General features: G+C 40.6%; 1 protein-coding gene across 6 annotated transcripts in view; it reads right to left on the bottom strand.

Annotated features, from left to right (window-relative positions):
- Positions 1-14375, bottom strand: part of LOC109057436 (protein 4.1-like) — a 47657-nt gene that overhangs the window by 9387 nt on the left and 23895 nt on the right. For 4 of the 6 annotated variants that reach the window (XM_042751744.1, XM_042751740.1, XM_042751741.1 and 1 more), the window contains 6 exons: positions 12355-12581; positions 8246-8293; positions 7853-7888; positions 7499-7564; positions 6169-6357; positions 3033-3110 (listed from right to left, as the gene is read on the bottom strand). In XM_042751744.1, coding sequence (XP_042607678.1) covers positions 3033-3110; positions 6169-6357; positions 7499-7564; positions 7853-7888; positions 8246-8293; positions 12355-12581 — 644 coding nt within the window. The remainder of the gene's footprint in view (positions 1-3032; positions 3111-6168; positions 6358-7498; positions 7565-7852; positions 7889-8245; positions 8294-12354; positions 12582-14375) is intronic. The other 2 variants (XM_042751743.1, XM_042751745.1) reach the window with 1 other exon arrangement.

Below are 14375 nucleotides of genomic sequence, written 5' to 3'. Positions count from 1 at the left end.
TATAAATCTTTTGCAACATTATTAATGCCTTTATCTCCATGCCTATAAAATATTTTCTTACTTAGTATTTTTTGTTTTCCAGTGCAAATATATAAACATTTTTCAATCAAGATACATTTACAGAGGAGTCAGAAAAATTATCTTAATTCAAAGGGAAAACAAGATTATTTTTCTGACCCCAATATCAGATATTTTTTCTCATTTTAAGAAAAAAGGTCACTTTTTTTTGGATGTTTTTTTTTGGATGTTTAATTTTTATTTATTTATTTATTTATTTTTATATCAAATGTCATCAAGCTTATCAAGTAAATGTATCTTGATTTTAAAATGTTCAGATATTTGTACTGGAAAACAAGACAAAAATACTAAATGAGAAAATCTTTGCTATAATCTGTGCTATATCTATCTTTCTAACTGATCGGACTTAGAGTTTTCATAAAAATTAATATTTAAAATCATAAAAATCCCATAGACTCACATCTGAGGAGTGTTCAAGTTTTCCTAATAGACTGATCATCTTCAAAACATTCAAACTTTAATCTTTAAAACTACTTATAACTTTAAACTACTTCAAGCTTTTAAATCTTTTTTTAAACATTCTGGTCTGGCTTTACCAAGCCAACTTCAAAGTTTGTTTTAAGTTTTAAGAATTTATGTAGTTTATAATGAAGAGCTTCTGCAGCCGTTTGACTCATGATCTCTGAAGATAAAAGAGACTCTCTTATGAATAAACCCTCGTATCCAGCAGCAGCCAGAGCTCAAAACAAAGATGCTTCCGTTCCTCAGTCGTGACTAAAGCAAAGCAGCGGCATTCTCCAAAACAATGAAGAAAACAGGCTCCTGCTCTCAGGGTTGGTGAGAAGAAGCTCAAAACAACAAACAGTGACAGCAAACTCCAGACCAAAACAACTGAACTCAAATCAGGAGCGGGTGAGGAGCTCTGGCTTCAGAGTGTGTCTGAGATCTCAAAGCCAGGCCGAGGAGGAGCGAGACGTCGGGAAATCCTACCACTCGAGCCGTCGGAGACGTTCTGCTGAGATCCACAGGAGAGCGGAGACGCATCTTACTGGACTCATAAGATCTGCTGACAACAGAGAAACCTTCTAGAGATTCGGGGAGTTTATCTTCTGGAGGTTTACCGGATGATGTTGATATGAATCTGTAGCTGGCCATGTGTCTCTTCTCTGGAACCTTCGGGGGGACTTTTGGTGGTACTTTAGGAGGAACATCCTCTGAAGAACCAACAGAAGGAACCTTTATGAGTTCAACCTTTCCTTTGACTACCGTAGAGACCTTTTCTGGTACCTTCGGAGGAGTCTTCTTTGGAGAAACCTCTTCAGATACAATCAAAGAAGGTTTTTCTGGAGGAAAAGTTTCTTGTACTATTGTAGAAACCTTTACTGGAATCTTTGAAGGAGTTTTCTTTGGAGAAACCTCTTCAGATACAATGGACAAGGGTTTTTCTGGAGGAAACTTTTCTAGAATCTTAGAAGGAGTTTTCTCTGGAGGAAGCTCTTCAGATACAATGGACGAGGGTTTTTCTGGAGGAAACTTTTTTGGAATCTTAGAAGGAGTTTTCTCTGGAGGAAGCTCTTCAGATACAATGGACGAGGGTTTTTCTGGAGGAAACTTTTTTGGAATCTTAGAAGGAGTTTTCTCTGGAGGAAGCTCTTCAGATACAAACAAAGAAGGTTTTTCTGGAGAAAATGTCTCCTGTACTATGGTAGAAACCTTTTCTGGAATCTTAGAAGGAGTTTTCTCTGGAGGAATCTCTTCAGATACGGCAGACAAGGGGTTTTTCTGGAGGAAACTTTTCTGGAATCTTAGAAGGAGTTTTCTCTGGAGGAATCTCTTCAGATACGGCAGACAAGGGTTTTTCTGGAGGAAACTTTTCTGGAATCTTAGAAGGAGTTTTCTCTGGAGGAATCTCTTCAGATACGGCAGACGAGGGTTTTTCTGGAGGAAACTTTTCTGGAATCTTAGAAGGAGTTTTCTCTGGAGGAAGCTCTTCAGATACAAACAAACAAGGTTTTTCTGGAGAAAATGTCTCCTGTACTATGGTAGAAACCTTTTCTGGAATCTTAGAAGGAGTTTTCTCTGGAGGAAGCTCTTCAGATACAACGGATGAGGGTTTTTCTGGAGGAAACTTTTCTGGAATCTTAGAAGGAGTTTTCTCTGGAGGAATCTCTTCAGATACAACGGATGAGGGTTTTTCTGGAGGAAACTTTTCTGGAATCTTAGAAGGAGTTTTCTCTGGAGGAAGCTCTTCAGATACAATGGACAAGGGTTTTTCTGGAGGAAACTTTTCTGGAATCTTAGAAGGAGTTTTCTCTGGAGGAATCTCTTCAGATACGGCGGATGAGGGTTTTTTCTGGAGGAAACTTTTCTGGAATCTTAGAAGGAGTTTTCTCTGGAGGAATCTCTTCAGATACAACGGATGAGGGTTTTTCTGGAGGAAACTTTTCTGGAATCTTAGAAGGAGTTTTCTCTGGAGGAAGCTCTTCAGATACAATGGACCAGGGTTTTTCTGGAGGAAACTTTTCTGGAATCTTAGAAGGAGTTTTCTCTGGAGGAAGCTCTTCAGATACAATGGACCAGGGTTTTTCTGGAGGAAACTTTTCTGGAAACTTAGAAAGAGTTTTCTCTAGAGGAAGCTCGGCGGATGAGGGTTTTTCTGGCTCAACTGCAGGACGGTGTTCTTGTACTATGGTAGAAACCTTCTCTGGTATCTTACGAGAAATAGTTTCTGCTTTGACTGGAGGAAGTTTATCTGGTTCAAACGGAGGAAGCTTGTTTATAATGACCCACCCGTCAGACTCCTACATGTAACACACAAAGATCATGTTAGCAGGCTGGAGTTAAAGCACCGTTAGTCACGCCTGATCCATGAAGACGGAGACGGACAGACAGACGCTGCTGAGCTCAATGACACACATCACACTGCCAAAAAGACCTTCTTAGTATTTCTGTTTTGTTTTCTAGTACAATAATCATGATCATGAGCATCTGATGAGGAGATATGGATCACCTACCACATCAACCTTCTCTTCCTGCGGCTCCAGAGCCGCTGCGGCCACTTCCTGTATTTCCACCACTGCTTCCTGTTTGATCTAAAGCAACAGACACAAAAAAAAGAGTCAAAATGATGGAGTTGTGAATGCACTGCACTTTTTCTATTTAGTATTTTTGTCTAATTTTCCACTCAAAATATCTAAATGTTATTGAAACAAGATACATTTACTTGAGAAGCAAAACGACTTCAGATATTTGTTTTGTGTTCTAAGAAGGTTATCAAACTTTTGTTAGCTTTTACTTAAAACCACAAAAAAATCTGCCAATGGGGTAAAAAAAAAAAAAAATCTTAATTCAAAGGAAAAACAAGATTTCGTGCTTTTGTTGAAGATCCAGACCACATCACATGTATAATTATTTTAATAATAATTAATTTTAAAAAAATCATGGCAAGTAGTTTTGATCAAAAATGGCTGCAATAAATTTATAAATTAAATAAATAAATGTGAGGTTAATTTACATTTACATTTAATCGTTTAGCAGGCGCTTTTATCCAAAGCGACTTACAAATGAGAACAATAGAAGCAATCAGATCAACAAGAGAACAACAACGGTATACAAGTGCTATGACAAGTCTCAGTTAGTCTAGTGCAGATCATGTAGCCAGGGTTTTTTTTTTTTTTTAAAGAATATGATAGACAAGAAAAGAAAAGGTAAGTACTAGTATTAGTTGGTTAAGTGCAGGCGAAAAAGATGAGTCTTTAGATGTTTTTTGAAAATGAGTAAAGACTCAGCTGTTCGAATTGAGATCGGGAGGTCATTCCACCAGCTGGGAGCAGTCCAGGAAAAAGTCAGTGAGAGTGATTTCGAACCTCTTTGGGATGGCACCAAAAGGCGTCGTTCTCTTGCAGAGCGCAGACTTCTGGAGGGCGCATAAGGTTGAACTAATGAGCTTAGGTATGTTGGCGCTGTGCCAGTGGTCGTCTTGTAGGCAAGCATCAGTACCTTGAATTTGATGCGAGTGGCTACTGGTTACCAGTGTAACCTGATGAGGAGAGGAGTAACGTGAGCTGTTTTTGACTCATTAAAGACAACCCTCGCTGCTGCATTCTGGATCAGTTGAAGAGGCTTGATAGTACATGCAGGAAGGCCCGCCAGGAGAGCATTACAATAGTCCAGTCTGGAGAGAACAAGAGCTTGGACAAGAAGTTGGGTGGCTTGCTCTGACAGGAAGGGTCTAATCTTCCTAATGTTGTATAAGGTAAATCTGCAAGACCGGGTCGTTGTAGCAATTTGGTCTGTGAAGCTTAACTGATGATCCATCACAACTCCTAGGTTTCTGGCTGTCCTGGAAGGAGTTATGGTTGACGAACCCAGCTGTATAGAGAAGTTGTGATGAAACGATGGGGTTAGCTGGAACCACCAGCAGTTCAGTCTTAGAAAGGTTGAGCTGAAGGTGATGGTCATTCATCCAGCTAGAAATGTCACTCAGACAGGCTGAAATGCGAGCAACTACCGTCGGGTCATCTGGTTGGAATGAGAAGTAGAGTTGAGTGTCATCAGCGTAGCAGTGATAGGAATAGCCATGCTTCTGAATGACAGATCCTAATGACGTCATGTAGATGGAAAAGAGAAGTGGTCCAAGTACTGAGCCTTGAGGAACCCCAGTAGCAAGTTGTTGTGACTTAATAACTTCACCCCTCCAAGACACCCTGAAGGATCTATCAGAAAGGTAGGAGTTAAGCCACTGGAGTGCGGTTCCAGAGATGTCCATCTTTCTGAGGGTGGACAGGAGAATCTGGTGATTAACGGTGTCAAAAGCAGCAGACAGGTCCAGTAAAATGAGTACTGAGGATTTTGAAGCTGCTCTTGCCAGTCGCAGGGCTTCAGTAACCGAGAGCAGGGCAGTCTCAGTTGAGTGGCCACTTTTGAAGCCAGATTGATTGCTGTCCAGGAGGTTGTTCTGTACAAGAAACATAGAGAGCTGGTTGAACACAGCTCGTTCGAGTGTCTTTGCAATGAATGGAAGAAGGGATACCGGTCTGTAGTTTTCTAGAAGTGCTGGATTTAGAGATGGTTTCTTCAGCAGTGGGCTTACCCGAGCCTGCTTAAATGCTGAGGGAAATGTTCCAGAGTGAAGAGAGGAGTTGATAATGTGAGTAAGTGAAGGTATGACTTAAGAAGAAATCGCTTGAAGGAGGTGAGTGATCAAGTGGACAAGTAGTAGGATGACTGGACAGGATACGTTTGGAAACGTTCATAATATATTTGATATAAATCTCACAAAATGTATTTTATTCTTAAATTTCCTACACACACATTCTGTCACACACACACACACACTCGCACGCACACACACACACACACTCACACACACATACACACATTCTCACACACTCAAAAACACATTCACACACACACACACACACACACATTCTTTAATAATAATTGATCATAAAAAGTCATAGCAAGGAGTTTTGACCATCACAGAAGTACTACAAAAATGCCATAAATTAAGAAATTTTTTTTGAGAGATTTATAAAAAATGCAATAAGACAAAACGTAATTAGATCAACTCAATTACATATAAATAATATATGGAAAATATAATATAAAATAATTTCTAGATAATTGAATCATAAACTGAAAAAATAAAGATAATACTAAAATAAAAAATAAATATATAAGTAAATAAATATAAAATACATTTTAAGTAAATAAATAAATGCGAGGTTTATAATATATAAAATATAAATCTCACAAAATGTTTTTTTTTTAAATGTATTTCTCTGAAAACAAGTCTTCATTCAGAAGGATGTTGAGATGATTCTTCAGGAGCGCAGCACACAGATCCTGATTAAGACAGGATTTTCCCCATCTTTCACTCTCTCTGGTTTTATGTAAGTGGCACATATTGATTTTCTCTGATCTGAAGTGTTTAGAGCAGCTAAACGTCAGAACCGTGAGTGTTTCTGGAGCAGAAAACTTAATCAATAAGAGGTTTTCTGTCGGCGGTAAATGGTTTGTCGCTCTCATCTAAAGCGCCTCCATTTAGATCCATTTCAAAGAACAGCATCTTTTAACAAACAGCCATAATTACAGCAGCATCTGGTTTTCCATTCTGATCAACACAAAGTCTCCCACATGGGATCTCACCTCGTCCGGCTCCAGCGGCTCGATCATGGGCGCTTCGTCCAGACGCGGAGATCGCAGCGGAGATGAGGACATACGCTTCTCCCACTCGGTCAGAGCCGTCCGGTCCGGTCCTCCCTCCAGAAACGTCCGCTTCAGCTCGCTGATGTTGGTCTGGTGCTTCAGCAGCTCGTCAGGCGTTTGCTCCATTTCCTGAACAAACACAACAAGTCAAGTCCATATCGCTGGAAATTAAGAGTCCCCAACTAAGATTCGTCCCTGCTTGTATGGTTTTTGTTTCAATAAAATTAAAGACCATGTGACCCTGGAGCACAAAACCAGTCATATCATAATTTATTACCTGTTTTTTTGGAGCACAGACCTGAAAATGCTCCAAAGCGTTCAGAATTGATGACAGTTTAAGTTTGATCTCTTTTTATAGAAGACACTTGGCAGATTATTGCTGAAGTGAAAAATTTTACAACATTTTTAAAAAGTTACAAATGTTTATTATGAAGAGAAATACACTAAAATGTGCTTTTAAAATTTTATGACATTTTTTCAAAACATGTTTTACTTTAAAACTATGAGAAAATCAAAGGCATAAATCTAAAGAAGTTGTGTTCCAAATTTGAGGTTGATATCACAGTCAAATTTTGTTTGGGCACGGTACCAAATGTTTCCAATGAAATGATTTTGGACAGTGAATAGTAAAAGTATATCTCTTTTTTCAGGACCCTTTAACCTTTTCAAATCATGTCCATGATTTTTTTGTGTGTGTGTGTTCACATTGAAAATGCCAAAAACTTTACCCACTTTTGTACCATTCCAAGTAAAGTAAAAAAAAAAAAAAAAAAAAAATTCTAAACAATTTAGATTTTCCCGTCCAAAATGACCAAACAGCAGCAAAGGGTTAACCAAATTAGAACTAGTGGAAATACAACACAAAATCCTCACTCAAAATAAACTCCTTTATGAATAAATTACTGCACTGTCTTCAGTAACATATGAGAATCGATGATTCGTTATATAAACTTCTGTAAAAAGTTCTGAAAAACAGACTCTATCCTTTAATTTGCCTCAAGAAGCTAATTAAATGCAATCAAAGCATTGTATGAAAATAACTAACTGACATGCATAAAACACACACACAGTCTCTGTTCAACTGCACACACACTACAAACACAGGGAGCTAATCACACAAGGTATAAAACAGATTTTCAGTGAGTTAATCAGCTTCACGTCCGCTGCAAACACACACAAACACACATCAGTGCCGCTGGGATAAATCACAGATAAATCACAGACTTGAACACAGCAGCAGCATCAGTGCAGTATCGAGTTCCTTACCAACCTCTAACATCAGCTTACTGTGTCTCACAAACACATTCTCTCCTTTAATTCGCCTTATGAAACTGGGCTGAAGGAAACACAGATCCATTCATTCATTCATTCATTCAGTCTCGTGTGTCTTTGTGTTCTTTTTGTTACTGCGGTAAAACACACCAGCATCAACGCACACAGTAGTAAATTTCACAAATAATTACAAATAAATGGCAAGTACCGCAGTACAAAGGCTAAAATAGTGTTTCTTTTAAAACATACTCTAATAATCTTTATTTACAACTTTGAAAAATCAGATTTACAGAGTATAAGTGTATAAAACTAAAAGTGTTTTAATATGTAAGTACAGACTGTTGAATCTTACCTGCGTCTTTGCTTCAGATTCGTCCTCCTGATCCGACTGCACAAAAAACACGAAAAGAATGTGAAATTATGACACAAGAGAGTAAACGCTGATGTGAAGGAATGAGACGTTTGGGATCACCAGGAGGCTAAACTCATTAACATGACAGGCTTAATGTTTCCATCTCCAGAAGAACTATTATGATTATTGGTCATTATCAGATTAAAGTTTAATAAGAACATCAACAGCTCTGCCGTATCTTAATGAGCAATCTAATTACTGCAATCGCTCACTGCATTCTTGTTTTTCTGCTTGATTGTCTGACGTCAGAGATCTGATCACATCTATCATTGTTCTGTTTTTACTGAAGAATCTGAAGAGAGATCAGATGAGAGTCAAGCTCAGATCACAAACCTCGGTGGCCGTTAACTCTCCATCGACAGCAGTGTCTGTGAGATCAGTCTGATCCAGGGAAAGCATGAACAGAAAGAGAAGCAGAACTGTTAGTTTGGGTTAGTTTACCCATGTATCCTGTTGGGTCTGTGTAGGTGGGTTAGTTAGTGTTAGTTTGGGTTAGTTTACCCATGTGTCCTGTCAGGCCAGTGGCAGTGGGTTAGTTAGTGTTAGTTAAGGTTAGTTTTCATGTGTAAACTAATAGTGTTGGTGGGTTAGTTAGTGTTTGTTTACCCGTGTGTCCTGTTGGAACAGTGTTGGTGGATTAGTTAGTGTTAGTTAGGGTTTGTTTACCCGTATGTCCTGTCGAGCTGGTGTCGGTGGGTAAGTTAGTTAGGGTTTGTTTACCCATGTGTCCTGTTGGGCCGTTGCCGTGGGTTAGTTAGTGTTAGTTAGTGTTTGTTTACCCGTGTGTCCTGTCGGGGTCCTGTCGAGCTTGGTGGGTTAGTTAGTGGGTTAGTTAGTGTTTGTTTACCGTGTGTCCTGTCGGGCTGGTGGTGGTGGGTTAGTTAACGTTAGTTAGTGTTTGTTTACCCAGGTGTCCTGTCGGGCCGGTGTCGGTGGGTTACTTAGTGTTAGTTAGTGTTTGTTTACCCGTGTGTCCTGTCGGGCTGGTGTTGGTGGGTTAGTTAGTGTTAGTTAGGGTTAGTTTTCATGTGTAAACTACAAGTGTTGGTGGGTTAGTTAGTGTTTGTTTACCCGTGTGTCCTGTCGGACCGGTGTCGGTGGGTTAGTTAGTGTTAGTTAGGGTTTGTTTACCCGTGTGTCCTGTCGGGCCGGTGTCGGTGGGTTAGTTAGTGTTAGTTAGGGTTAGTTTTCATTTGTAAACTACAAGTGTTGGTGTCGGTTAGGGTTTAGGTGGTTTGTTTACCCGTGTGTCCTGTCAGGCCGGTTTCGGTGGGTTAGTTAGTGTTAGTTAGGGTTTTTTTGTTACCCGTGTGGTGGGTTAGTAGGGACCGTGTGTCAGTGGGTTAGTTAGTGTTAGTTAGGGTTTGTTTACCCGTGTGTCCTGTCGGGCCGGTGTCAGTGGGTTAGTTAGTGTTAGTTAGGGTTTGTTTACCCGTGTGTCCTGTCGGACCGGTGTCGGTGGGTTAGTTAGCAATAGTGTTTGTTTACCAACGTGTGTCCTGTCGGGCAGGTGTGAGTGGGTTAGTTAACGTTAGTTAGGGTTTGTTTACCCGTGTGTCCTGTCGGGCCGGTGTCAGTGGGTTAGTTCAGTGCTTCCCAAACCTGTCCTGGAGGACCCCCTGCCCTGCACATTTTGTATGTCTCTCTAATCAGACACACCCAATTTAGTTTTTGCAGTCTGTACTAAGGAGCTGATGAGTGAAATCAGGTGTGTTAGATAAGGGAAACATACAAAATGTGCAGGGCAGGGGGGCCTCCAGGACAGGTTTGGGAAGCATTGGGTTAGTTAACGTTAGTTAGGGTTTGTTTACCCGTGTGTCCTGTCGGGCCGGTGTCAGTGGGTTAGTTAACGTTAGTTAGGGTTTGTTTACCCGTGTGTCCTTTCGGGCCGGTGTCGGTGGGTTAGTTAGTGTTAGTTAGGGTTTGTTTACCCGTGTGTCCTGTAGTCGGGCCGGTGTCAGGTGGGTTAGTTTAGCGTTAGTTAGGGTTTGTTTACCCGTGTGTCCTGTTGGAACAGTGTTGGTGGATTAGTTAGTGTTAGTTAGGGTTTGTTTACCCGTATGTCCTGTCGAGCTGGTGTCGGTGGGTAAGTTAGTTAGGGTTTGTTTACCCATGTGTCCTGTTGGGCCGTTGCGGTGGGTTACTTAGGGTTAGTTAGGGTTTCTTTACCCAGGTGTCCTGTCGGGCCGGTGGGTTACTTAGGGTTTGTTTACATGTGTGTCCTTTCGGGCTGGTGTCGGTGGGTAAGTTAGTTAGGGTTTGTTTACCCAATGTGTCCTGTCGGGCCCGTGGGTTAGTTAGTGTTAGTTAGTGTTTGTTTACCCGTGTGTCCTGTCGGGCTGGTGTTGGTTAGTTAGTGTTTGTTTACCCGTGTGTCCTGTTTGGCTGTTTTTGGTGTTTGTTTGCGTGTTTGTGTTTTAGTTAACGTTAGTTAGTGTTTGTTTACCCAGGTGTCCTGTCGGGCCGGTGTCGTTGGGTTAGTTAGTGTTAGTTTAGTGGTTGTTTACCCGTGTGTCCTGTCGGGCCGGTGTCGGTGGGTTACTTTAGGGTTAGTTAGGGTTTGTTTACCCGTGTGTCCTGTCGGGCCAGTGTCGGTGGGTTAGTTAGTGTTAGTTAGGGTTTGTTTACCCGTGTGTCCTGTCGGGCCGGTGTGAGTGGGTTAGTTAGCGTTAGTTAGGGTTTGTTTACCCGTGTGTCCTGTGTGGCCGTGTCAGTGGGTTAGTTAACGTTAGTTATTGTGTTACTTGTGTGTCCTGTCGGGCCGGTGTCAGTGGGTTAGTTAGCGTTAGTTAGGGTTTGTTTACCCGTGTGTCCTGTTGGAACAGTGTTGGTGGATTAGTTAGTGTTAGTTAGGGTTTGTTTACCCGTATGTCCTGTCGAGCTGGTGTCGGTGGGTAAGTTAGTTAGGGTTTGTTTACCCATGTGTCCTGTTGGGCCGTTGCGGTGGGTTACTTAGGGTTAGTTAGGGTTTCTTTACCCAGGTGTCCTGTCGGGCCGGTGGGTTACTTAGGGTTTGTTTACATGTGTGTCCTTTCGGGCTGGTGTCGGTGGGTAAGTTAGTTAGGGTTTGTTTACCCATGTGTCCTGTCGGGCCCGTGGGTTAGTTAGTGTTAGTTAGTGTTTGTTTACCCGTGTGTCCTGTCGGGCTGGTGTTGGTGGGTTAGTTAGTGTTAGTTAGTGTTTGTTTACCCGTGTGTCCTGTCGGGCTGGTGTTGGTGGGTTAGTTAACGTTAGTTAGTGTTTGTTTACCCAGGTGTCCTGTCGGGCCGGTGTCGTTGGGTTAGTTAGTGTTAGTGAGTGTTTGTTTACCCGTGTGTCCTGTCGGGCCGGTGTCGGTGGGTTACTTAGGGTTAGTTAGGGTTTGTTTACCCATGTGTCCTGTCAGGCCAGTGTTGGTGGGTTAGTTAGTGTTAGTTAGGGTTAGTTTTCATGTGTAAACTACAAGTGTTGGTGGGTTAGTTAGGGTTTGTTTACCCGTGTGTCCTGTCGGGCCAGTGTCGTTGGGTTAGTTAGTGTTAGTTAGTGTTTGTTTACCCGTGTGTCCTGTCGGGCCGGTGTCGGTGGGTTAGTTAGTGTTAGTTAGGGTTAGTTTTCATTTGTAAACTACAAGTGTTGGTGGGTTAGTTAGGGTTTGTTTACCCGTGTGTCCTGTCAGGCCGGTTTCGGTGGGTTAGTTAGTGTTAGTTAGGGTTTGTTTACCCGTGTTTCCTGTCGGACCGGTGTCAGTGGGTTAGTTAGTGTTAGTTAGGGTTTGTTTACCCGTGTGTCCTGTCGGACCGGTGTCAGTGGGTTAGTTAGTGTTAGTTTGGGTTTGTTTACCCGTGTGTCCTGTCGGACCGGTGTCGGTGGGTTAGTTAGCAATAGTGTTTGTTTACCAACGTGTGTCCTGTCGGGCAGGTGTGATTGGGTTAGTTAACGTTAGTTAGGGTTTGTTTACCCGTGTGTCCTGTCGGGCCGGTGTCAGTGGGTTAGTTAAGTGCTTCCCAAACCTGTCCTGGAGGACCCCCTGCCCTGCACATTTTGTATGTCTCTCTAATCAGACACACCCAATTTAGTTTTTTGCAGTCTGTACTAGGAGCTGATAGTGAAATCAGGTGTGTTAGATAAGGGAAACATACAAAATGTGCAGGGCAGGGGGGGCCTCCAGGACAGGTTTGGGAAGCATTGGGTTAGTTGTGGTTAACGTTAGTTAGGGTTTGTTTTACCCGTGTGTCCTGTCGGGCCGGTGTCAGTGGGTTAGTTAAAGTTAGTTAGGGTTTGTTTACCCGTGTGTCCTGTCGGGCCGGTGTCAGTGGGTTAGTTAACGTTAGTTATTGTGTTACTTGTGTGTCCTGTCGGGCCGGTGTCAGTGGGTTAGTTAGTGTTAGTTAGGGTTTGTTTACCCGTGTGTCCTGTCGGGCCGGTGTCAGTGGGTTAGTTAGCGTTAGTTAGGGTTTGTTTACCCGTGTGTCCTGTCGGGCCGGTGTCAGTGGGCTCGGCAGCGAGGGTTCCGTGGCTTTCGTTGTCTCGTCCTCTTCCTCCAGCAGCACCACACTCTCCACCAGCACTGGTTGAGTCTCCTCACGCTCCTCCTCGTGTGTCTCCTCCACTTTCTTCTCCGGGGTTACCGTGGTGATGAGGTCACTCATGGCAATGCCTTTGGCAGCGCCGTACAAGGCCGTACCCATCTCTACACACACACACACACACACACACACACACACACACACAGACATTAGTGCTGCAGCTGCATTCACTACAACAAACACTGTCTGCATTATATCACTGAATTAAGACTGCAGAATTATTTTACTCTGCATTTTTACTATTGCCTTTATTTACTTAAAATATAATATTATTTACACACATTGTTAAAAATAATGGTTCCTAAAGGATGTTTTTGCAGTGATTTTTGGTTCAACAAAAATCTTTCTTTAAACAGATCTTAAAAGAATCATGTTTTCTTAATGTATAGAACTTTTTAATTCTATAGCCAAAAGATTCTATGGCTGTTAAATGTCCTTATGGATCCATCAATGCCTTTTTTTTTTCAATTTTAAGAGGTATATCAACTACACCATTATATTTTGTTCATAAATCCATATTTTTTGTTTATAAATTCATATTTTCTGAAACAAAATACATCAATGAACTAAGAAAACACATTTAATCAACTAAAATAATAAGAAATCATGAATCTTCATGGTTGTGATGTCATAAGCATGAGCTCATTAATTCATAATGGCAGCAAACACACACACACACACACACACACACACACACACACGTGTGAACACAGAAAAGTATGTTCGTTCAGTTATATGTGAAGAGGTTAGTCAGTCATTACAGAGGTCTTATGTTTATGAGATTATGTTTATTTATAATCATCGGAGAGTAGCTGGGTAATGATTAAGGAAAAACTAAATGATGGTTTCTGATGCAATAAACCCTTGCATTGCTGCATTTCACTGTCTCTGTACTTATGCTCCGCACAATGACAATAAAGCTGAATCTAATCTAATCAAAGCAGAGCTCAGGGAACATAAATGGAATGCTTTTGGATATGATGCTTTTAACTTCTAGAAGTTTGCAAAGTAAATTTTTCCAACAAAGTTTACAAAATAAATTATTGTAAATGGCGTGATCGTGTTGGATTCACTGTGATTCATGGTTTGTTGCTCTAAAAGTTCTAAAGAAACTGTAATTACTGATGATTGCACTGCGGTACAATATTGAGTGATTTCTACAGAAGAACTGAGTCTGAACATTATGCTGGTCAAGTGATGCAGTGCTAGTTTTCCTTATTTTTGCCTGTAATATTGAACTTTGTATCAATCACTAAAACAGAACAATGATACACACATAATGATGTTTCAGTGAGAAGGGATACAGACTTATAAAACCAGAAAGAAGAAACACTTTGGCTTATTTTAACCAACTGTTAGAGACATTCACAAACACAGCCATCCGACAGTGACAGACCAGGGTTATTAAAGTTACAGAAACTGAAATAAAATCATTAAAAAAATTACTAATAAAATATTATCAATAAAATAATAAAGATAAAATTAAAAATCATCTTAAAAATGTTAATAAAATAATTATTAATATACATTAATTATTAGTAGTATAAAAGATATGAAACAATCTTATTAAATATTAAAGTACTCATATTAAAACAATAAAAATAAAATAATTTAATAAAATAAAATCATAATTTCACTTAGTTGCCAAAGCAAGATTTCACATTTTAATTTATTTTAAACTGATAATAACTAACTAAAAAAAAAAAAAAAAAATTACTAAAACTTTGACCAGGATAAAAATGAAAACATGAAATATAAAATAAAAAACGAATTTTGAAATATTAATAAAAACTATTAGTAACTCAATGATTGTAAATCAACACTGACACAGCCACAGTATGTGCAAATGCAAAGGTGTCTGAAGCAGAAGCACGCTAGAGCACCAGCGCATGCCTGCC

This window comes from Cyprinus carpio, chromosome B24 (genome assembly GCF_018340385.1).
Source record: "Cyprinus carpio isolate SPL01 chromosome B24, ASM1834038v1, whole genome shotgun sequence".
NCBI lineage: Eukaryota > Metazoa > Chordata > Actinopteri > Cypriniformes > Cyprinidae > Cyprinus > Cyprinus carpio.
The sequence above is the reverse complement of the archived record's forward strand: the minus strand, read 5'-3'. Positions and strand labels throughout refer to the sequence as shown.